Genomic DNA, 24,401 nt, shown 5'->3' on the forward strand with positions numbered 1-24,401 from the left:
GACCCCACATAGCTGGGCAAAGAACATGTGATAAGGAAAGAACAATTACTGAGGAACTGTGAATTGAAGAATTGCCAGAATTTAAATAAGGCTGAGAGAAGTTCTAACCACCCTGGAGAAAGTTCTTTGATCCACCTTAGGTCATTTAGTAGAGACTTCAGAAAGATCACACCTTGATAGAAAAGCTCAGCAAGACCTGCCTTAATACAGGTTAAAAGGAAAAAATTTAGGACCAGGTTAATTCACAACTAATTAAACTGCCTACCAAGTCAAAACTCAGCATTCATCCCACTGTGACGCAACGAGATCAGTGGTGTCTCTGGAGTGCTGGGATGCAGGTTTGATCCCCAGCTCAGCATTGTGGGTTAAGGATTAGGTGTTGCTGCAGCTGCAGTGTAGGCTGTGGGTCAAATCTGATCTCTGGCCTGGGAATTGCATATACTACAGGGCGGCCAAAAATGGGGGGAAAAAAAAGCAAAGAAAAAAAACAACCACAACAACCAACCCAGCATTCTTTAAAGGGAGACGCAAAATCTGACACTCAGCAGTTCAATAAAAAATTACAATACAGGAGTTCCCATTGAGGCTCAGTGGGTGACGAACCCCACTGGTATCCATGAGGATGTGGGTTTTTTTTTTTGTCTTTTTGTCTTTTTGCTATTTCTTGGGCCGCTCCCACGGCATATGGAGGTTCCCAGGCTAGGGGTCAAATTGGAGCTGCAGCCACTGGCCTACGCCAGAGCCACAGCAACGCAGGATCCGAGCCGCGTCTGCGACCTACACCACAGCTCACAGCAACGCCGGATCCTTAACCCACTGAGCAAGGGCAGGGACCGAACCCTCAACCTCATGGTTCCTAGTCCGATTCGTTAACCACTGCGCCACGATGGGAACTCCAGGATGTGGTTTTGATCCCTGTCCTCACTCAGTGGGTTAAGGATCCAGCGTTGCCGTAGGATCGCAGACATGGCTCAGATCCTGCGTGGCTGTGGTTGTGGCAGCTGCAGCTCCAATTCAGCCTCAAGCCTGGGAACGTCCATATGCCACAGGTATGGCTCTAAAAAGACAAAAAGAAAGTGAAAGCCGCTCTTGATTTGTGGGCCGTATAAAAATAGGCAGCTGGTGAGATATACTGCCCTCTGGAATAGAGGACCGCAAAAACCACACGATCATCAATATGAAACAGCCTCTGTCATGGCCCCCAAATTATCCCTACCTCTTTTAATTGTACCTTTGTATAACCTCTTCCCCTGAGCTGGACTGGGCCTACTGACTCATTGCTAACAATAGAATACTGCAAAGGAATTGGATGTCACTTTGGAGATTAGGTTACAAAAAGACTATAACCTCTATCATACTCTACTTGCTCTCAAAGCTCCAGCTCCGGAGGAAGCTAGCTGCCCCATTGTGAGTAGCTCTATTGAGAGGTCCATGTGGCAAGGAACTGAGGTCTCTGGCCAACAGCCTGCAAGAACCTGAATCCTATCAAAAACCAAATGAGTGAACTTGAAATTGGATCTTCTAAGGTCTGCCAGCATCCACCAAAATGAGCTTGGAAGGAAATCTGTACCCATTTAACCTTTGGGATGGTTGCAACTGTGGCCAGTACCTCGACTGTACCCCTTGTGGGAGACCCTGAGTTAGAGACACCCTGCTAAGCTGCTTGTGCTTATATTCCTGAAAACTAAGATATATTGTTTTAAGCCGTTCAGTTTTGAGGTGGTTTACTATGCAACACAATAGATAACTAATGCATGTGCCAAAATCCGGAGTTCATTCGTGATAAAAATTCTCAACAAACTAGGAATAGAAAGGAGTTTCCTTAATATGATTAAAGGCCTCCATGAAAAAGCTACTACTGGCATTATACTTAATGGTAAAAGACTGAATGCCTTACCCTAAGGTCAGGAGAAAAGCAAGGATGCTAACTTGCATCATTTCTTTCCTTTTTTTTTTTGTTTTTTTGTTTTTTTGCTATTTCTTGGGCCGCTCCCACGGCATATGGAGGTTCCCAAGCTAGGGGTCGAATCGGAGCTGCAGCCACAGCAACGCTGGATCCGAGCCACGTCTGCAACCTACACCACAGCTCATGGCAACGCCAGATCGTTAACCCACTGAGCAAGGACAGGGATCGAACCTGCAACCTCATGGTTCCTAGTTGGATTCGTTAACCACTACGCCACGACGGGAACTCCCGCATTATTTCTATTCAACATTCTGTTGGAGGTTTCAGTCAGTGCAACAAGTTAAAAAAAAAAAAAAAAGCATATCAATAGGAAACAAGCAAAGCTCTTTATTTAGAGCTAAAAGAAGTGTCAGATTTCTACACTGAAAACCGCAAACATTACTGAGAGAAATTAATGAAAGTGTGTATCAAGAATGTATAGAGAACTCTTTCTTACAATCAGTAATGAGACAGCCCAATTAAAAATTGGGCTAAACCCTTAGACATTTCACCAAGGAAAGAGATGAATGGCTAACAAGCACAAGAAAAAGTGTTCATTACAAAACTGCAAGATAAAACCATACCCACTAAAATGGCTGTCATCGAAAAGAGAGACAGTGCCAAGTATTGGCAAGGATGTGGATGCATTGCTGGTGGGAATTTAAAAAGGCCACTTAAAAAAAAGTTTGGTAGTTTCTTAAAAAGTCAGCCATGTACTCAGTATATAAGACCTAGCAATGCTCTTAGATATTCACCCAGAAGAAATGAAAATGTAGGTTCACATAAAGACCTAAGAAACATATCTGCCTACTAGAATGTATTGGTCTTATTTGGATCCTAATTTGAATAAATCAGTTTGACACAGGCATTTATTTATGAGACAACTGGGGACTCTTGAACACAGCCTAGGTGTCAGGTATTTATATGTATATATATGTCTTTATATAGTTTGAAATATTTACAGGTGAAATAATAAGTCTAGGATTTGCTTTAAAATACTGAAACCCCCCCCCCCAAAAAATGAAGGAAATAGGTGAAATAGTAATAGTAGATTTTTTTTTTTTTTTTGCTTTTTTAGGGCTGCACTTGAGGCTAGGAGGTTCCCAGGCTAGGGGTCGAATTGGAGCTACAGCTGTCAGCCTACATACACCACAGCCACAGCAATGCAGGATCCAAGCCGCGTCTGTGACCTACACCACAGCTAATGGCAACACTGGATCCTTAATCCAAGTGAGGACAGGGATTGAACCTGCAACCTCATGGTTCCTAGTCAGATTTATTTCCACTGCATCACAACAGGAACTCCAGTAATAGTAGATTATTGATAAATGTCAAACCTTAAGGATGATACATGTACATTCTCTATCACTCACTCTTAAGTATATTTGAGATTTTCCACAATTAAAAAAAAAATTAAGGAGTTCCTTTTGTGGCTCAGCGGTAATGGACCTGACTAGTATCCATGAGGATGCAGGTTCGATCCCCTGGCCATGGTCAGTGTGTTAAGGATCCGGCATTACTGTGAGCTGTGGTGTAGGTCGAAGACACAGCTCAAATCGCAAGTTGCTGTGGCTGTGGCATAGATTGGCATCTGCAGCTCCGATTCAACCCCAAAATTTAAAGTGTTTTCCCTAGAGTGAAAAAAAAGAAGAATTAACACCTGACCAAAGATTAATTTTTGAAGAGAAGCAAGATGGGGAGACAAAAATCATGCTGAACAAGTGCCACAGGGTGTGGCCTTAAAAAGCAAAAAATAAATAAAAAGTTAAGAAACTTGGAGTTCCCGTCGTGGTGCAGTGGTTGACGAATCCGACTAGGAACCATGAGGTTGCGGGTTCGATCCCTGGCCTTGCTCAGTGGGTTGGGGATCTGGCGTTGCCGTGAGCTGTGGTGTAGGTTGCAGATGCGGCTCAGATCCTACGTTGCTGTGACTCTGGTGTAGGCCAGTGGTTACAGCTCTGATTAGACCCCTAGCCTGGGAACCTCCATATGCCAAGGGAGTGGCTCGAGAAAAGGCAAAAAGACGAAAAATAAAATAAAATAAAAAAATAAAATAAATAAAAATAAAATAAAATAAAATTAAAAAAAAGAAACTTGACCACTGTGGGAAAAGAGCCTTTAAGAAATTCATAAAGGAAAGCAGGCAGTAACATTATGTAACTTAGCTAGTTTCAGCCAACACTGGTAAATCCTCTGTACACCTTGCAAAAATCCAGTTATTGCATTACTGCCATGCAAAAGGTTATCTTGAGGAGTTCCCTGATGATACAGTGGATTAAGGATCTAGTGTTGTCACCGCTGTGGCAGGGGTTTGATCCCTGACCTTCTAAGGTCATCTTGAGCAAAGGTTTAAGGAAAAGAGCAGAGACAGAACTTTTGGTCTTGTTTCACCACTTGCTAGCAAGTACTAGCTAGCTTTCCAGTGTTCTTGGATTTGCAGAATGCATGTAAATCATTTATCAGCATAAATGTACTTTGCTGTCAGTAGCTATTGACATTTCCAAATGTGAATCAAGCACCATCTTCCCCTCATGCAAATTCTCATACGCAGCACAGCTTTTTTTTTGTGAACCTGCCTCTTCCTCAACATGAAAGGTCCCTGGATTTAAAACCATTTTTATTTGACATATGAAAATTTTACAGTTTTATATGTATGTAAATATATATATATATATATACACACACACACACACATTTAATGAGAATCGTGTATGGTAGTCTAAGGATGTGTTCTTATTTGTTCACTCATTATTTTCTCCTTTTTCCATTTTTCAGTACATGTACCAGCCTTAGCAAGTTCTGTTCCAAACTCAGGCACCTTGACTTGGCTTCCTGTACATCGATAACAAACATGTCTCTAAAAGCTCTGAGGTAAATTTCTTACAAGAAGAATGTCCAAGAAAATGAATGTACATGTATGTATGACTGGGTCCCTATGCTATACAGCAGGAATTGGCACAACACTGTAAATCAACTGTACTCTAAGAAAAATAAACATTGGTTTAAAAGTTAAATAAGGTGGGGTCCCCGTCGTGGCTCAGTGGTTAACAACCCGACTGGAATCCATGAGGACTCGGGCCTCACTCAGTGAGTTAAGGATCCGGCATTGCCGTGAGCTGTGGTGTAGGTCGCAGACGTGGCTCAGATCTGGCATTGCTATGGCTGCGGTGTAGGCTGGTGGCTACAGCTCCGATTTGACCCCTAGCCTGGGAACCTCCATATGCCAGGGGTGCGGCCTAAAAAGACAAAACACAAAAAAAAAAGTTAAATAAGGTATCATTGATTAGGGAAGAAAAAGAATGTCCAACAATCAGAAGAAATATTTATTTTTTTTAATTACTGAAATAAAGTTGGAACTGAATAAAACTACGTCTTATAGGTATGTACTGCAATTCAGAATTGATCTTTTATGTTACCACTTGCCCAAGTTAAAGGACACGGTCAAGTGAAGTGGCTAGAGGTAACTAGGATTTCTGAACAGAATACTACAGTTTGTACATGATTGAAGTGCTTGGCAGGGTTCCTGGTGCATAGTAAGCACTTAGCAAATTTTAATTGTTCTAGTGTTAATGTATTTTTTAAATATAAAAATATATCTTAAAAGGAAGGTGAGAAGTTCCCTGGTAGCTTAGTGGATTAAGGATCCGGTGTTTCACTTCCGTGGCTCTGGTTACTGCTGTGGTGTGCGTTTGATCCCTGACCCGAGAACTTCCACGTGCCATGGGCACAACCAACAAAAAGGAAGGCATAGTGCCCATTCTCTTTGTACTTTTACCTTTTTATCAGCCTTTTATGAATGTATTGGTTATATTTATGAATAGTAGAGTTAAGCCATTAAAAGAAGAAATATAAATTTAGTTGAGTATAAGTACTTTGAAAATGTGGTTGCTTCTTGACCTTCCTTAAGAGCATTGCACACATAGGTACTTAAGGCTGTTTGCCTCATAGGATAATAAATAGGGTAGTATAAAATGTCTAGGAGTTTTCTGGTCACTCAGCAGATTAAGGATCCAGCACTGTCACTGCTATGGCTCGGGTTCCTGCTATGACACAAGTTTGATCCTTGCTTGGCCCTGGGGCTTCTGCATGCTGCAGGCATGGCCAAAAAAACTAGTGTCTGTAGATCATAATAAATCACATAAGTGGTGTCATTTATTTGAAAACCTTGTGAGGTAGATAGGACAGACACTTTACAGATAAGAAAATCTGAAAGATTTTTGAATGCCAGGTGCTGTGATTCAACCATGCGGAGTACTGAGTAAGGGTCGCTGCCCTTAAATTGATAGCGTCTAGTGGAAGGAAAAAACACTAAGCATTTCACACTTACAGCACGATAAGTGCTGTGATAGAAGTGAGTGCTTCAGTTGGGGGAAAACCTTGAAGAGTTGTGGCTAATCTTGACCTTGGAGAGGTTCTCGAAGGCTTCTTTAAGTGAAGAAGCCTGAATTCTTAAAGTGAAGAAGCTTCTTAAAGTGACTTGCCTGGATTCTCACTATTGATGAAGAATAAGCTGGAACCAAGATCCCCTAGCTTTATTTTATAAAACAGTTAAAGCAGTGTTTTCCAAAGTATGCATAGAGCTTAGGATTCTTCCATAGTTTATACATGAGATCAAAGATCAAAGAAGAAGCTGGTGTTTGATAGAAGGCAGAGATCTAATAAAATATATCCTGAAGTCAGCCAGTGGAAACTGTACTCTAGATACCTCCCAGGAAAGAAAAAATTTAAATCCTTTGTAATTTTTTTAAATAAAAGTTGAAATGTCCTAATTATTACTTTTATAAGCTTTTGAATTATGTGATAGAGAATTTGAATTAGAGTCTTACTCTTTATTAATTACTCTAACTTGAGCAAGTAGCTTCATTTCCATTTACTATCTATAGACCTTTAAATTTGTGTTAAGTGCAAAAAGAATATACTTGGAAAAGTATAAATCTCCATAAAAATCTGCATTAAGTATTTCCCTGACTAGATAGCCAGTAAAATAAGACTTTGGTGCCTTTGGAATTGGATTTAGTCACGTGTTTGTTTCATTTTGTTTTATCCTAAGTGAGGGATGTCCACTGTTGGAGCAATTAAACATTTCCTGGTGTGACCAAGTAACCAAGGATGGTATCCAGGCACTAGTGAGAGGCTGTGGCGGTCTCAAAGCCTTGTTCTTAAAAGGCTGCACACAGGTAATACTCCATGTAGCACTTGTGAATGATAGGAACCATGAACTTGGCAGACAGCCCAAGTTGCTGGTCTGAGGGAAATGTAGTTGTTATGTATTACGACTAAGGACACATGCTTACCAAAAATTAAAGTGTTTTCCCTAGAGTGAAAAAATATAAGAAGAAATCATACTGAACAAGTCCCATAGGCAAGAGGGTTTCATTCAGCTTAATTTGAAAAGAAAACTTACCATGTTGTCACTGCCTGAGACCTTGAAGTGGATGGGCAAGGAAGACAGTCTTGGCAATTTCCACTGCTTGTTTAGCCACCAGGCACTTTTCTTAAATGTGCCAAGGATACAGCAACCTACATTTTATAGTGTTGGTGCTTATTTCCTGTTAGTCTCATCAAAAATCCCACATATTTTGTCATTAAAAATTTTAATATCTCTGTTTTATAGTGGAAAAAAAAAAGAATTGACTTGGTAACACCTCGAAGGAAATGATCAAGAGGGTTTTAAGGGTGACTGACAGGGAGTTCCTCTTGTGGCTCAGCAGGTTGGGAAGTGTCCCTGAGGGTGTGGTTTCTATCCCTGGCCTCGCTCAGTGGGTTAAGAATCCAGTGTTGCAGCAAGCTGTGGCATAGGTCTCAGATGCAGTGCAGCTCAGATCTGGCTTGCTGTGGCCTAGGCCTGTAGCTGCGGCTCTAATTTGACCCCTAGCCCAGGAACGTCCATATGTCTCAGGTGTGGCCATAAAAAGAAAAAGTGACTGACAGGGAGTTCCCACTGTGGTGCAGTAGGTTAAGAACCTTGGGTCACAGGTTAGATTCCCTGCCCAGCATAGTGGGCTAAGGATCTGGTTGTGGGTGTGGCTATACATTTTTTTTTAAGTGACTGATAGGAGTTCTTGTTGTGGCTCAGCAGATTACTAACCTGACTAGTATCCAGGTTCTATCCCTGGCCTCACCCAGTGGGATAAGGATCCAGCATTTCTGTGGCTGTGGTGTGGGCTGGCAGCTGCATCTCTAATTCAACCCCTAGCCTGGGAACTTCCGTATGCTGCAGGTGTGACCCTGAAAGCAAAAAAAAAAAAAAAAAAAAAAAAAAAAAAAATTAAAAAAAATGACTGAGATTAGGGTTAAGCCCTTATTTTATTAATTGTTGCTAAAACCATCTCTTGGATTGTATTAAAAACACCCTTGGGAGTTCCCGTCGTGGCGCAGTGGTTAACGAATCCGACTAGGAACCATGAGGTTGCGGGTTCGGTCCCTGCCCTTGCTCAGTGGGTTAACGATCCGGCGTTGCCGTGAGCTGTGGTGTAGGTTGCAGACGAGGCTCGGATCCCACGTTGCTGTGGCTCTGGCGTAGGCCAGTGGCTACAGCTCCGATTCAACCCCTAGCGTGGGAACCTCCATATGCCGTGGGAGCGGCCCAAGAAATAGCAACAACAAGACAAAAAAAAAACCAAAAAACAAAAAAACACCCTTGGAGGTCTTACTAGTATCCATGAGAATGTAGGTTCAATCCCTGGCTTTGCTCAGTGAGTCAAGGATCCCTCGTTGCAGTGAGCTGTGGTGTAGGTCACAGATGTGGCTCAGATCCCTCTAGGCCAGCATCTGTAGCTCCAATTCCATGTGCCTCGGGTGTGGCCCTAAAAAAGGAAAACAAAACAAAAAAAAACCACCCTCATTCTCCTACCATGATGGGAGACTTTCCATTGTTTGTAACAAAGCTCTGAAACAACAGCTTGAACTTCTGGTGATTTATGGAATCCTGAAAAATATTGATTGGGATGCCTCATTATAATCAATTACTTGCCATCTGTTCTCAGCACTGTATGCATAGCACTGATCTTCCAGCAGCAGATAAATAGCAAACTGCAGATTCTTTTCTCAACTCCTGCTCTTAAAGTTTGTTGTTACAAACTTTATAGGGAGTGTAGAAATGTGAAAGTTATTTTAGTTTCAAAATCCCTCAGCAAAATGCTGCATGGCATGTTAAATTTATCAGAAGAAAAATCCATAAACATTAGGCAGTGTTTATCTTTTCCTTGATTTGGTGATGTATGAATTTAATGTGGTCAAAACCGATAAATACTGATGACTGTACTAATCATGACTTATATATTTGTATGATCATCATTCATTTATTTCTGGTTCATTGTTCCTTTGAAACTTGGCTATATTGAGAATATATTGATGAACATATACACACTTAAAATTTTAATTTATTTTTTAAATTAAGTTTATAAAGTTTTAAGATTTAAAGCAATGGCAGTAATTATTTTTTTTCTCTCTTTAATCTTTCTAGCTAGAAGATGAAGCTCTCAAGTACATAGGTGCACACTGTCCTGAACTGGTGACTTTGAACTTGCAGACTTGCTTAGTAAGCAGTCCTTCCTCCCAACCTCTTCTGTATTAGTAATTCATTGTGTGTGGGTTTTTTGTTGTTGTTGTTGTTGTTGCTATTTCTTGGGCCGCTCTAGTGGCATATGGAGGTTCCCAGGCTAGGGGTTGAATCGGAGCTGTAGCCACCGGCCTATGCCAGAGCCACAGCAACTCGGGATCCGAGCCAAATCTGCAACCTACACCACAGCTCACGGCAACGCCGGATCAACACCGGATCGTTAACCCACTGAGCAAGGACAGGGACCGAACCCCCAACCTCATGGTTCCTAGTCGGATTCATTAACCACTGCACCACGACGGGAGCTCCTTTTTCTTTTTGTTGTTGTTGTTGTTGTTGCTAGGGTTTTGTTTTGTTTTGTTTTGTTTTGTTTGCCTTTTGTCTTTTTAGGGCCACACCTGCAGCATATGGAGGTTCCCAGGCTAGAGGTCGAATTGGAGCTGTAGCTGCCAACCTACACCACAGCCACAGCAACATGGGATCCAGGCCGCTTCTGCAATCTATACCACAGCTCTCAGCAATGCCAGATCCTTAACCCACTGAGCAAGGCCAGGGTTCGAACCAGTGTCCTCATGGATACTAGTCAGGTTCGTTAACCACTGAGCCATGACAGGAACTCTGGAAGTTGTTTTTTTGTTGGTTTTTTTCCAGTAATATTATTGTAAGATTTCAGTCATAAAGACAGAGCAGTTTGTCCACTTCAACCCCAGGGATACAGTAAACACAGATGATTTACATGCTCAACAGTACTCACTCCTGGGGACCTGATAATCAGATGAGATAAAGAGTAGGTTATACAGAATTCCAAATAAGCTAAACTGTAACTCCACCCCTTTCTTTTCAACTTAAGAAAACACTCTCTTGGAGTTCCTTGGTGGTTGCAGCAGGTTAAAGATCTGACATTGTCACTGCTGTGGCTCAGGTCGCTGCTGTGGTGAGGATTCGATCCCTGGCCCAGGAATTTCCACAGGCTGTGGGTGCAGCCAAAAAAAAGAAAAAGGAATAGTTTGCAAACTATTGCCTTTGGAATGGGTAAGCAGTGAGATCCTGCTGTATAGCACTGGGAACTATATCTAGTCAGTTATAATGGAGCATGATCATGTGAGAAAAAGAATGTATGTATGTGTGTGTGACTAGGTCACCTTGCTGTACAGTAGAAAATCGACAGAACACTGTAAACCAGCTATAATGGAAGAAATAAAAATCATTATAAAAATAAATATATAAAACCTTAGCTAATAGAAAAAGAAGAAAAAAAAAAACACTATCCTTTAGAAGTAAATAATTTGCAGACTTCAGTATTTAAAATATTTTTTGGTGAATTAATTGCAGTCACACCAGTTAAGCCTATCAGTGAGCCATAACCATTGGTAACACACTGATCTTAGCAGATAACAAGTAAAATGTACCCTTTAAGTTATTTTAGAGTAGGAGTTCCTGTCGTGGCGCAGTGGTTAATGAATCTGACTAGGAACCATGAGGTTGCAGGTGCGATCCCTGCCCTTGCTCAGTGGGTTAAGGATCTGGCGTTGCCGTGAGCTGTGGTGTAGGTTGCAGACGCGGCTCAGATCCCGCGTGGCTGTGGCTCTGGCGTAGGCTGGCAGCTACAGCTCCGATTGGACCCCTAGCCTGGGAACCTCCATATGCCGCAGGAACGGCCCAAGAAATGGCAAAAAGACCAAAAAAAAAAAATTTATTTTAGAGTGGTATTTGTAGTTCACAGTTGGATTGTTTAGACTGTCAACTTTTTTGTTTATCCCAAACCCTGTGAATTTTTCTCAGAGAATTTGCTTAAACTATTCGGGGTCCTAGAGCATTGACCGTACACCTTTAACTTTTCTCTCTTGCCTTGAAAATTACATATGTGTGTTGCCTTGGAGTGAGAGTGAGAGCAGGAATGAAAATAGTTGGTGAAGGTTTTCCTTGTTTTTCTAAGCCTTCCGATTGTTGTATTCACCCCTTCTTGTTTGGTCACCTGGAACTCTAGAGCATAGTGGTGGTTTCTTTCAAAGGTGATACATACGGGGCCGTATTTTGTACAGTTAAGCAGCCTACTCTTCCAGCCCATAAGGGATGGTGCTTTATAAAGATCTGTTGAAGACACTTATGGAGACTGAGTTAAAGGAATGCTAATCCTTTTAATTTTGATTCCCATAGTTACTACCAGAATTTGCCAACTCTCCTTTATGAAACTGAAATATTTGGCCTGAAAGAAAGAGCTGCTACAACTATTGTAAATATGAAACCATCATCTTACAATGATAGGAAAAAACTTCTTGCACATCTTTAGATTTTTTTTTTTTTTTTTTGTTTTTAGGGCCACACCTACAGCATATAGAGGTTCCCAGGCTAGGGGTCCATTGGGAGCTGTAGCCGCCGGCTTGTACCACAACCACAGCAACTCAGGATCTGAGCCACATCTTTGACCTACACCAAAGCTCACAGCAATGCTGGATCCTTAACCTACTGAGCAAGGCCTTGGATTGAACCTGTGTTCTCATGGCTGCTAGTCAACCACTGAGCCACAACATTAAGAAAGAGGAGTTCCCATTGTGGGTCAGTGGATTAAGAATGAACCTGAGGGGAGTTCCCGTCGTGGCACAGTGGTTAACGAATCCGACTAGGACCCATGAGGTTGTGGCTTCGATCCCTGGCCTTGCTCAGTGGGTTAAAGGATCCAGCGTTGCTGTGAGCTGTGGTGTAGGTTGCAGACGCGGCTCAGATCCCAAGTTGCTGTGGCTGTGGTGTAGGCTGGCAGCTACATCTCTGATTTGACTCCTAGCCTGGGAACCTCCATATGCCGCAGGAGCGGCCCAAGAAATAGCAAAAGGACAAAAAAAAAAAAAGAATGAACCTCAGCATGCATGTTCAATCCCTGGCCTCCCTCAGTGGGTTAAGGACCTGGGTTGCCGCAAGTGGCGGCTTGGGTCACAGAGGTGGCTTGGATGTGGTGTAGGCCTGCAGCTGCAGCTCCAATTTGACCCATAGCCTGGGAACTTTCACAGGCCACAGCTGTGGCCCTAAAAAGAAAAACAAAAAAACATTAGGAAAAGGCAACATGGCCCTCCCAGTATTTTCCTAATGTTACGGGACACTGACTCCATTGGCCTGTTATAAATATGCGTGTTTATGGATTGATGCTTCTCCCTTTACATTTCAGTTACCCTTGTTTAGTAATAATGATAGTCCCTATTTTTAGGTACTTTTATATGTGTATATACCTCATCAGTTTATTTCATGACATCTTGTATCTGCCTTAGCATCCTTTTTTTTTTTTGTCTTTTTGCTATTTCTTTGGGCTGCTCCCACAGTATATGGAGGTTCCCAGGCTAGGGGTCAAATCGGAGCTATAGCCACCGGCCTACGCCAGAGCCACAGCAACGCAGGATCCGAGCCGCGTCTGCAACCTACACCACAGCTAACGGCAACGCCGGATCGTTAACCCACTGAGCAAGGGCAGGGACCGAACCCACAACCTCATGGTTCCTAGTCGGATTCGTTAACCACTGCGCCACGACGGGAACTCCAGCATCCATTTTTCATCTGTATTTTGTTTCGGTTCTACCGAAACATACTGATTTAAGCAGTGACTGTTTGAAGTTTGATTTTTTTTTTCCAGTTGTCCTTGCAACCTGAGAATGCTGTTTGATTAAACAGAAAGGGCAGTAGAGCTTTATTCTGAGGCTTAAACACAAAATTAGTGAATCTAGCAGGACAAATTAAAGTGCTAATCACATCCACCATGTTAAGATATTTGTACGTGACGTCTTTTTTTTTTTTCTTTCTTTCTTTTTTTGGCCACAGCATTTAGTGGCTTGATGTGAGATCTCAGTTCCCAGACCAGGGATTGAACCCATGTCGAAGCAGGGAAAGCACCAAGTCCTAACCACCAGGGAACTCCCAACGTCTTTTTTTTTTTTTTTTTAACGTAACATCTTTTTGTGTTCATTTTTTCATCTAAAAATAAAATAATTTAAAACATACAAATTGGAGTTCCTGTTGTGGCACAATGGAAACTAATCGTTCTGGGAACCATGAGTTTGAGGTTTCGATCCCTGGCCTCGCTCAGTGGGTGAAGGATCTGGCGCGGCTCTGAGCTGTGGTGTAGGTCACAGATGAGGCTCGGATCTGGCGTTGCTGTGGTTCTGGCATAGGCCGGCAGCTACATCTTCGATTAGACCCCTAGCCTGGGAACCTCCTTATGCTGAGGGTACGGCCCTAAAAAGACAAAAAGAGAAAAAATAAAATAAAACATACAAATTTATATTTGAGTTGGACGCAACTATTTATTTCCATTAAATTAGGGTAGTATTTATATGACTAAAATTCAGATTGACGCTATCATCCACAGGTTGTTTCACTTTTTTTCAGTAACTTAGTATCAATTTTGAACTTGTAAATATGTTTATACTATTAAAATACTGCTGTTCTTATCTGTTTTCTAGGTTTTAAAATCATTTAATTGAACCTGGCACTTATTTCACAGAGGTAACTTCTGTATCTTTTGCTAAGTAACTAATATCTATGGGGTTTTTTCTCTTGTTTTGTTTTGTTTTGTTTTTTTAGCAAATCACAGATGAAGGTCTCATTACTATATGCAGAGGGTGCCATAAGTTACAGTCCCTCTGTGCCTCTGGCTGCTCCAACATCACAGATGCCATCCTGAACGCCCTAGGTCAGAACTGCCCACGGCTTAGGTAAACATTTCTTGTTTATCTCAAAAAATCAGGGGAAAGGAACAGAGGTCTCCTTCACTCTTGGAACCTTGAAATTTTTAAGGTAGACGCTACAAAGCCACTGTGACCCTTTCTCACCTACTTGCTTTGTACCTCATTTTTTTTTTTTTTCTTTTAGGGCGGCACCCTCAGCATATGGAAGTTCCCAGACTAGGGGTCAAATCAGAGCTGTAGCTGCCGTCCTACACCACAACCACAGCAATGCTGGATCCGAGCCGAGTCTGCGACCTACACCACAGCTCACGGCAAGGCCAGATCCCCAACCCATGGAGCAAGGCCAGGGATCCAACCCACATCCTCATGGGTACTAGTCGGATTCGTTTCTGCTGAGACACAACGGGAACTCCATGCTTTGCACATCATTTGATTATGTAATTACATAATGGGCCTGAACCATACTAAAAAAATAAAATAAAATAAAAGTAAAAAGATCAACCTTTTACTTCATTACTTGAGAAAAGAAATAAAAGCACTTTCTCTTATCAAAGCTTTCATGTCATGTAATTCCTTTCTGAAGAAAGTTTTTAAAGGCCCATCCTGTGGTCGTTTTTATTGTAATGTGCCAGGTACATAGCAGGTAGTATTCAAGGAGAAGAACACAGCCGCCTCCTTTCTGCTGATGGCCTTTTAAAGCAACCTTTATTTCTCTGTGGCTCCTCTTTACCTACATATAGGATTGGGTGAATATTTATTATTAAGAATGCTGTGTTTGCATACATGTGGTTTCAAGCCCATATTGATTCTGTCAGAATAGATATCACAGTATTTTGCAATAAATAGGAATGATTCCCCATATACCTTTTGTTTTAAAAACAAAGCTTATATTGTACTTAATATATATAAACATATTAGCCATTGTTTTAAATGATTCGCAAACATTAATTCACTTAATTCTCATAACACCATAAAGCACTATTATTATCTCTATATTGTAGATGAGAAAACCAGACCACAGGTAGGTCACGTAAGCTGTTCAAGGTCACGCAGTAAGTGTCAGAGCAGGAGTGTGAGCCCAGGCAGCCTAGCTCTAGAACCTATGAAACCGCTTGTCTTACATGTAATAATTATTGTTGGAATTCCCGTTGTGGCTCAGTGGGTTAAGGACCCAGTGTTGTCTCTCTGAGGATGTGGGTTCAATCCCTGGCCTTGATCAATGGTTTAAGAAACCACTGTTGCCACAGGCTGTGACATAGGTTGCAGAAAAGCTCAGATCGGATGTTGCTGTGGCTGCGGCATGGGCCTCAGCTGCAGCTCTGATTCGACCCCTAGCCCAGGAACTTCCATATACTGCAGGTGCAGATGTTTAAAAAAATGTGTTATTGTCAGTAATATTATTATAAACCAATAAAAACTTTCTTAAACTTTTTTTGTAATCACCTGGCTATGGGCCTCAGTAATATCAGAAGCCTAGAGTAGAATACTATTCAGGAGCTAAGTCCTCTCTCTAAAAATATTACACATTTCCTTTTGTTTGTTTGTTTTAAAGAGAAGGATGTTCAGTTCCATTCTTCTTCATGGTTTAGTTTAAGAAATTGGTCATGCTTTCCCATTAGATAGAGCTTTCTAATTGATTGTCAGCTGATAATAATGTCTTATGCTTTATTTTTTTTCAGATTCTGTAGTAAGTAATTTTTAAGCAAACATAATGTTCTTTAGTACTGTCATGCAGACACCACCAAACTTTTCACAGAGAAGAGCTGCTACTTTTGATTCCTCTGATTCCCCAACCCTGTGGTCTGTATTTAGGGTGCTGGTTAGCAGTTCATGAATAGGCAAGTGCCTGCCAGCCCAGCTCCCCCTCTCTGCTGGGCCTCCCTGGGAGCATGTGGAAGGAGGCAGGAAGCTTACTTAAGGATTTTTTTTCATAAGTTTGAAATTTCATGTTTGGGACAGGCCTGTAATTAATCAGTCCCTTCCTAGCATTTTTATTTATTTATTTTCTTTTTAAGGCCACACTCTTGGCATATGGAGGTTCCGGGGCTGGGTTGAATCAGAGCTGTAGCACGGCCACAGCAACATAGGATCCGAACTGTGTCTTCAACCTACACCACAGCTCATGGCAACACCGGATCCTTAACCTAGTGAGCGAAGCCAGGGATCAAACCTGCGTCCTCATGGATTACTAGTCAGATTCATTTCCACTGAACCATGATGGGAACTCCCACTTTCTAGCATTTTTAAAAGCTGTTTGAATCTGAGTGAACCTACATGTAAAATCGGGAAAGAGAATAAATTACTTTAGCAACAGATTAACTGAAACAGAGTATTTATCTCCATTTCCTTTGTTTTCTAGGAGCAGGCTGCCCTCTGGGGGTAAGCAGTATGCCATCAAGAAGGCCTTTAAATGTGTTTCTTGTGCATTTTGGCATTAACTACAAGCCTCTATTATATACTTTGATTTCATCACCCTAAAATGTGGTATTTACAGGACTGCTTTATGAGGACTCCATGAACAAAATCTATATACAGACTTGCTCAGCTCTGAATGTCACTCTATGTTATATAGACCTTAGGGAACAGGAGGTTGTTTTCTTAAATCCTCGCTATTTTAATAAACCTAGTTTCAGGGACCAAGGGATTGACTTTGACTTTGTTTTTTTAACAGAATATTAGAAGTGGCAAGGTGTTCTCAATTAACAGATGTAGGCTTTACCACTCTGGCCAGGGTAAGTATTTTCTTTAGGTTCTATAGCTTTTGTCCAGGATTTTTTATTTGAGAAGAATGAACAATAAGGGAAGTGTTTATTGAGGGAATGAATGGCAGCAGAATTGAAGATGTAGGATATAGGGGAGCTTCTCTGTGGCTGGTGTCCCTGAGCGTTCTCATGCTACAGCCACAGGCAGTGCTCTGGAAAGGCAGACGTAACGTTGGAGAACATGGAACTCCTTCACGAGACGTGATTTTCCATCAAATGAAAAGTAAAGCTCGTTCCCGTCATGGCTCAGCAGTAACGAACCTGACTAGTATCCATGAGGGCGCAGGTTCGATCCCTGGCCTCAATCAGTGGGTCAAGGATCCGGCTTTGCTGTGAGCTGTGGTGTAGGTCACAGATGAGGCTCGGATCCTGCATTGGTGTGGCTGTGGTGTAGACCAGCAGCTATAGCTCTGATTTGACCCCTAGCCTGGTAACTTCAGTATGCCTCGGGTGCAGCCCTAAAAAGCAAAGCAAAGAAAAAGAAAACTAAGCAGGGCTATACTAGTGCTTCGTGAAAGAAACTCACTTGGTTATTTGGTATGTAGCTGGCAGATAAGAGAAATGTTGAAAAAAAAACCATATAAGCCTGATTTAAATAGGTTTTAAGAGATTTTTCTGGTATTCTCCACAAGATCTTAATACTTGAAGTGGTTTATAAATCACTATATAATAATAGTGTCTAAAATTATACTGTCTGTGACCAGTGTAATGGAACATGGAGAAGGGCATTTGCTTCCAGGCAGATTGATGGATACTAATTGCAGGGGGAGGAGGCGGCAGGGAGCGCATGGCCCAGCTAGATGAGGACGTATAAATGGAGAATAAACATACAGAAGGGGTTCTGTGCTTCCAGAGGACTCCTTTTCCTTAAATTACTTTTTGGTTGAAAGGATCTCTATAATCTTAATTAATGTTCAGGAAATGTATTCCCTTTGACTTGTAAGATGTTAGTTACTTTGTGCAATGATTGAGAAATTTCACTGCAAGTAAAGACCTTTTAAAATGTGTTATTAATGGAATAAGGCAGGAAGTGATATTAGAATGACCCTAGCTCTGAAGCGCTTAAGATTTCATAAGAATATTTAATACTACGTATTAGTGTTCTGGCCTTGAATTTCCCCATGTGTTAAATATTTGTACTGTAATGTCTGGGTTGGTATTTTATAGAATTGCCATGAGCTTGAAAAGATGGACCTGGAAGAGTGCGTTCAGGTAAGATTGTGAATTTTTACTCAGAAATACACTATGATAGAAACTTGCACGCACCTCTCAGAACATTCAGTTTCCTCCCCTAGTAGGAACTGCTGACTCCCCCTTTATTGAGATGTCCTCCAGGCATACCAGGCAGAGGTGCTCATGGTGTTTGTGCTTAAGGAAGTAGGAAAACACATGCCGCTGGAGAGGAAGAGGGCTCAGGAATTCAGGCCATAAAGAGATTATTAGTTGACTGGGAAGAAGTTAGTTGACTCCTCCAAAGAAGCCAGAGAGAGGAATTTTTTAATGGTGAAAGTAGGGAAGAGAAGATAGCTTGCTAACTGTAGAGGTCAGTTTTTCTAAATGTCCTCTGGACATTACTCAGTCCCATTAGTTCTTACCAAGCCAAAACTTCTTCGCATCCATCTGTCTCTTGCACAAGCCTGAGTGTCCGTGTGTCCTTTCCAGTGTTAGTCCTTCTGAGTGATGTGCACACCTGCCCATTCCCGTCTCCCCGACCCCCTGCCGTCTCTCAGCCCCTGTGAGGCTGCGTGTATTACAGTAATAATCTCAGAACTGGAGGCAAATTTGGAAAGAAACAGTGATTTTCTTTCCATCCTAAGATAACTATAAAAGACCAATCTTCCTCCAGGAGTTCATAGTTAACCCAGCAGCCTCTTTCTGCCACCCTTGGGCAAAATAACTGATACCCCAGTTACTAGTCCTGAGGTGGGGCATGGCTTGGAAAAGTATGGGCCAGATATCTCAAAATTTGGGGATATTCCTACCTTTTTTTTTTTTTTCATGGAACATTGTCTTCTGATTCAGTTCTGCGATGGTTCTATGGAGGTCTAACACAAAGCCCAGTGGGTGGAACTTAGGAAGGACACATTTTCATTTATTTCAAAAACAGTTTTCAGTAGGCCTATTCAGAGATGACTGACATGTTTAAGCCTGGCCTGAATAGATGCTCAAAGAACAGGTTTGGGTAGCTGATGGGATTTCAACTTTAAGATTCTGTTGTTTGGTGATTGATATCTGATATCAGTATCAGTCTAGGATACAAGTGTAGTGAAGAATGAGGTGTGGCCCATGAGTTTTATGGAATTACACCTAAGATAAACTTTACCGCATTTCTTTCAGATAACAGATAGCACATTAATCCAACTTTCTATACACTGTCCTCGACTTCAAGTATTGGTGAGTTTGACTTTGGAAGTTTTCTGCATTTATTGGATTTAATCAAAACCCAGCTCTTACTTTCTACTTGGTGTTTGGCTACCATTTCTGGAAAATATATTTCTCCAAATTGTCAACTTACAGAGGTCCAAGGGAAGGGAGAAACTGAGATAGGAACTGGAAAAGCTAAATGCTTTCTGCGTCAGTGCTTGGAGACTGAAAACTGACATGGAGAGTATCAGTTCTCCTTCCCACATGAATTACACCCCTGCCTGAATGATGCTTAAATTTCTGGAGATCCACGAGGCGAAATGACCCCATATTGGGACCATATGTTCCTATAGAACAGAACCAACCAGAGCTTAGGGGGAGGTCTCTCTCCTGCTTCTAATAACACTGTGGGAAAGAAAGCATTTTGGTTCACTCTTCTGCGCCTTGGTTTATTTTTGGTGTTTCATCACATATTAAACTATGTTTCAGTTGAGGGTTCTGAGTTTCATGTAGATGAATCAGGGATTTAAGGAGGTGGCCGCATGTTACAGCTGTTAAGAATCATTTTCAACCAATTAACTTTTGGGCATGCCCCTGTCCTAGGTATTCAGTATTTAGTCTCGATTCTGGAAAAATTTTTACAGGATACACCTGAACCCCACTTTTCCCTGTAGAGAAGAAAAGTGTTAATAACGTGTGTGGGGTGGGGGGAAATACTTTATGAACTATTTCACAGTCACTACAAGAATTCGGAAAACATGTACATATTTATTAATATACAAAAGTAAATTTTTATTTAGAAAGAGGAAAAGAATATAGCAAGTCACAAATTTCAAAAAGTTGACAAGCACCAAAACATTACACAAGTCAGAAAAATGGCGAAACAGCACGTATATATGTGTGTGTGTGTGTGTGTGTTTTGCTTTTTTAGGTCCACACCTGCAGCATATGGAGGTTCCCAGGCTAGGGGTCAAATTGGAGCTATAGACGCCGGCCTGTCTATACCACAGCCACAGCAACACCAGATCCAAGCCGCATCTGTGATCTACACCACAGCTTACGGCAACGGCCGGATCCTTAACCAACTGAGCTGGCCAGGGATTGAACCTTCGATCTCATGGATTCTAGTCAGATTCGTTTCCACTTGTGCCATGACGGGAACTCCTGAAAAACATAAATTTAGAATCACATATAGAAGTGTTGATCATTGGTTGTCAAAAGCAGAACCCCAGAAACTCTAGTATGCTTTCGTTTTACCACATGGATCTAGTGATGGCTGCATATATATCAGAATCAAACCAGAAAGTTCTCCTTTCTGATTGCACACAGGCCTCTGGCTTGAAGAATGTCATTAAATATTTCAGTGTCCTTCCTTGCTCTATTTGGCTGCAGAGTCTGTCTCACTGTGAGCTGATCACAGACGATGGAATTCGTCACCTGGGGAATGGGGCCTGCGCCCATGACCAGCTGGAGGTTATTGAACTGGACAACTGCCCCCTAATCACAGATGCATCCCTGGAGCACTTGAAGAGCTGTCACAGCCTTGAGCGGATAGAACTCTATGACTGCCAGCAAATCACACGGGCTGGAATCAAGAGACTCAGGGTAAAGATGATAGTATCACCCTCTGGCTCTAGTGTTCTCAGCACCCTTTCCTTCTTCCTTTCTTTTCCCTTCCTCCATGTCCTTATTTCAGATTTGGATTCTGTGGTATTTATATTTACTTGGACATTCAACAAAGAGAAAAAAAAAAGATGGAGAGCAAATCTAAGAGTAGATAGTTTCGAAGTGTTGTTCCAGATGGAGATTTAGTAGGAAGATACCCACCGAAAGGGAGAAAAGTAGGTCTCCTCCCAGCAGAATCTAATAACATGCCCAGAGTCAAAAAAGCACAGGCCAGATTTTGGTTCTAAAGGAAGAAAAGGAATAACATAAAATAGTTAAGTGGAGTTTAAAGTTTTAATTTGTATTTCCTTTCACATCAAACTCTTTTGCTGGGGTTATTATTATTATTTTTTAAGACAACAAATGGATCAAGTAGTTTTTTACATTTCCTTTTGCCCTGTCCTTCGTAATAGACCTGTGTATAGCCAGGTGACTGAAGGACAGGTTGCTAGCAAGGTCACAAAAGTCTAGATGAATCTCTGTGTTGGATTATTCAGCTCAACAGACGTTGAAACATCTGCTTCACACCTGTGGTGGGAAAGGCACTGTGCTTATTTTGGCCCTTATAAATAAACACAATTAGTACAGGATGTGTATTAACCTCTGTACATACTCATTTTTTGGGGAAAAAAAAAAGCCATTTTGGCCTGATGGCATGTGAGTGCATAAAGGAACTGCAGATTTCATCCTGCGTTCCAGTAGACCTCAGTTCCGCCTCTCCCTTCAGACCTAGAGGACTGAGAACATAACTGAAGTGGAGAGGCCTTGCACCATATCTCTTCTATTCCAAAAGAGGAGAGCCGCAGGTCACCCAGAGCCTCTTCTGTGGCCTACTTACACTAGGGTCTCTTCCATCTGAATCCTCAAGAGTGACTTAGCACTTTTCCACTGTAATTTAACTATTTGTGTGCATGTCTAGACTATGAGTTCCCTAGAGCAGGATCTCCATCTTGACCCTCTTTGCACCCCTTTTGCATAACGAGCATAGTGCCTTGAACATGATAGGAATTTAGAAGTGATTTATGTTGTAAAAATTAGAAATATATTGTTAAGAGAGGATAATGAGGTTTTTAAAAATATCAGAAGAAACATGGTCTGCAGTAGCTTAGAAAAAATTAATTTTGTAAGCTTATATGGTTTCTTCCAGCTGTGGGAATCAAACCACGAATCCCTGTGGGAGAGGTTAAGAGACTAGCATGAAACTTCTCCCTAGTGGTATTATTATGAGAGCCGGTACCAAAGTTACGTGGGCTGATTTGGTCTGCAGAGTAACCTGGGATGGTATAGATTAGAACCCAGGTCTCTCAGCATACTGATACTGCTCAGCCTTTTCCTCCCTGCCTTCATGTCCCCTCAGTCCCTGAGTGGTTCTTCTGAAAAACAACATCGCTCTTGGTGTTTTAAGCCTTCTGTCTCGGTATATTTCTGTCTTGTTTCAGACCCATTTACCCAATATCAAAGTCCACGCCTACTTCGCACCTGTCACTCCACCCCCATCAGTAGGGGGCAGCAGACAGCGCTTCTGCAGATGCTGCATCATCCTATGACAATGGAGGTGGTCAGCCTTGGTGAACTGAGTATTTAATGACACTTCTAGAGTTACCGTGGATCTCCATTGGAAACGACCCCAGCGTTCCAGGCAAGGGTTTCAAAGTGAGGGCAGCGTCCAGATCTCCAGAGCCACACATACATACACGTACCCACCCTAACCCCCCGCCCACTCTGTCTCTGTGACCAGGGGACTGAGTCCGTGCTGGCTTTATCACATGGGTTGGTAAAACTTAACCATTCCTGTTGGATGTGCCCAGAAGAAGATCATAAGCAAGGTAGACGGAAGGGGGCATTCCACCAAACCCAGTGTTACTGCTACTGTGGTTTCTTTATTTTGTTAAGGGGTTTCTTTGGCAGTTTTGGAACGGCAACTGCAGTCCTCCAGGGTCAAGGAAAGCATAGAAAAAAACAATACATGTTGTATCCAGGGACCAGAGGGAAGTTTTCTTTGCATCCTATAAATGGTGGCCATCCATTATGCGATGACTGCAGAGCTTCTGTGCTTCCTTGTCCCCATACCCACATGCTGAGCATGCTCACAAAGACGCCTGTCCATTCCTCCTCCTGTGTTTTCGAATTGGGCCCAGAGGTTTCCTAAATGGTTGCACCGAAATCGCTGTGGTCCAGATGTGATTACGTATTCACTCAAGTCGTCGCTCTCTGTAGCACACTGTGTACCTCCCTGTCTCATCCTCCGTCGCTCCCTCCTACACTCTTGCTTAGTCTGTCATCTGTTCATGGTCGGCTTACTCACACTCAATTGTTACTCCTTTGCTGTTGTTGTGTTTACAGTTTGCCTTTTGGATGATTAGTTGGGGTTACCAAACATTTTTAAAAGAGACATTATCAATAAATATTTTTTTAATTCTAAATTTTATCATTAGGGGACCCTGCCTGAATCTTTGCCAGTCTGAAGGGAAACTATAACAAAAGCAAGAAAAGTTATGAGGAGAAACTAAGCTAAAGCTATTATGATGAAAACAAACTTTCCCTTTTGGTTTCTGTTATATCTTGTGATAAAATGATAATACGCATGATACGCTCAGTATTCCCCCTGCCCGTTTTTCCTCCTATCTGACTTAATAAGGAGAGAGAAATGCTTTATTAGTAAAGCGTGGCATGGCAGATCCCAAAACTGAACCTGAAAGCCACTGCCACCCAAGCACAGACATGTTGTGTGTTCACTGAAATCTAGGTGTCATCAGTGGCCTCTCAGATACTGTGTCTGTGAGGTTCGTTCTGCTTTAGCAGGAATGCTGCTGGAGGAGTTGTGCTGTCGAGCCAGGCAGTTTCTCTTCTTTCCCCCCATTTGAACCCTTCAGGGATACAAGAATGACCTCATCACAGCTGGTCAGCTGTATGTCAGTGTTGATGGTATCATATCTAATGTTGGCGCCTCAAAGGACCAGAACCTTTTCAGAACCCGTCAGCCATGTCTCTCTCATGCTCCAGACTTTCCGTGCATGAAACTCTGGAGTAGCCAGATGAGGGCATTGGGGCAGCAGAAAGAGAATGTTGAGAGGAAGTAGGGGGTTCAGTGTCTTTGCCTAGCCTGGTCCCCAGAGCCAAGGGCAGGGTGTTCAGTATCCATGACTCAGAGTCAAAGAAGAAGCTCCCCCCCCACCCCCCACCCCCCGCCAGAAAGGAAAAAAAAATTTAAATCATGGAGGATGAGGAAAATAAAATGAGTTTCTAAAGTACAAGATGTAGATTTCTAAACATCAAGGTTAGAAATCTCGTGTGCTTTATAATAGGGTGACCATGTGCAGTCTGCCGTCATCTTCCGTATGATCCAGGCTGTTAAAAGGCTTGTTTTAATACTGTAGGTGGTGGTTCTGCCAGCATATATAAGAATAAAGTGTGATTTATTTTTCCACAAGCAA

General features: G+C 42.0%; 1 protein-coding gene across 4 annotated transcripts in view; it reads left to right on the forward strand.

Moving 5' to 3' along the window:
• FBXL20 (F-box and leucine rich repeat protein 20) overlaps positions 1-24,401 on the forward strand; it is a 93,741-nt gene extending 69,340 nt beyond the window's left edge. For all 4 annotated transcript variants that reach the window (XM_047757015.1, XM_047757018.1, XM_047757016.1 and 1 more), the window contains 9 exons: positions 4,721-4,816; positions 6,996-7,122; positions 9,411-9,485; positions 14,073-14,203; positions 16,848-16,908; positions 18,106-18,150; positions 19,276-19,332; positions 20,695-20,907; positions 22,407-24,401. In XM_047757015.1, the coding sequence (XP_047612971.1) occupies positions 4,721-4,816; positions 6,996-7,122; positions 9,411-9,485; positions 14,073-14,203; positions 16,848-16,908; positions 18,106-18,150; positions 19,276-19,332; positions 20,695-20,907; positions 22,407-22,514 (913 nt within the window). In that variant the 3' untranslated portion in view covers positions 22,515-24,401. The remainder of the gene's footprint in view (positions 1-4,720; positions 4,817-6,995; positions 7,123-9,410; positions 9,486-14,072; positions 14,204-16,847; positions 16,909-18,105; positions 18,151-19,275; positions 19,333-20,694; positions 20,908-22,406) is intronic.

This window comes from Phacochoerus africanus, chromosome 14, assembly GCF_016906955.1.
Source record: "Phacochoerus africanus isolate WHEZ1 chromosome 14, ROS_Pafr_v1, whole genome shotgun sequence".
NCBI classification, from domain to species: domain Eukaryota; kingdom Metazoa; phylum Chordata; class Mammalia; order Artiodactyla; family Suidae; genus Phacochoerus; species Phacochoerus africanus.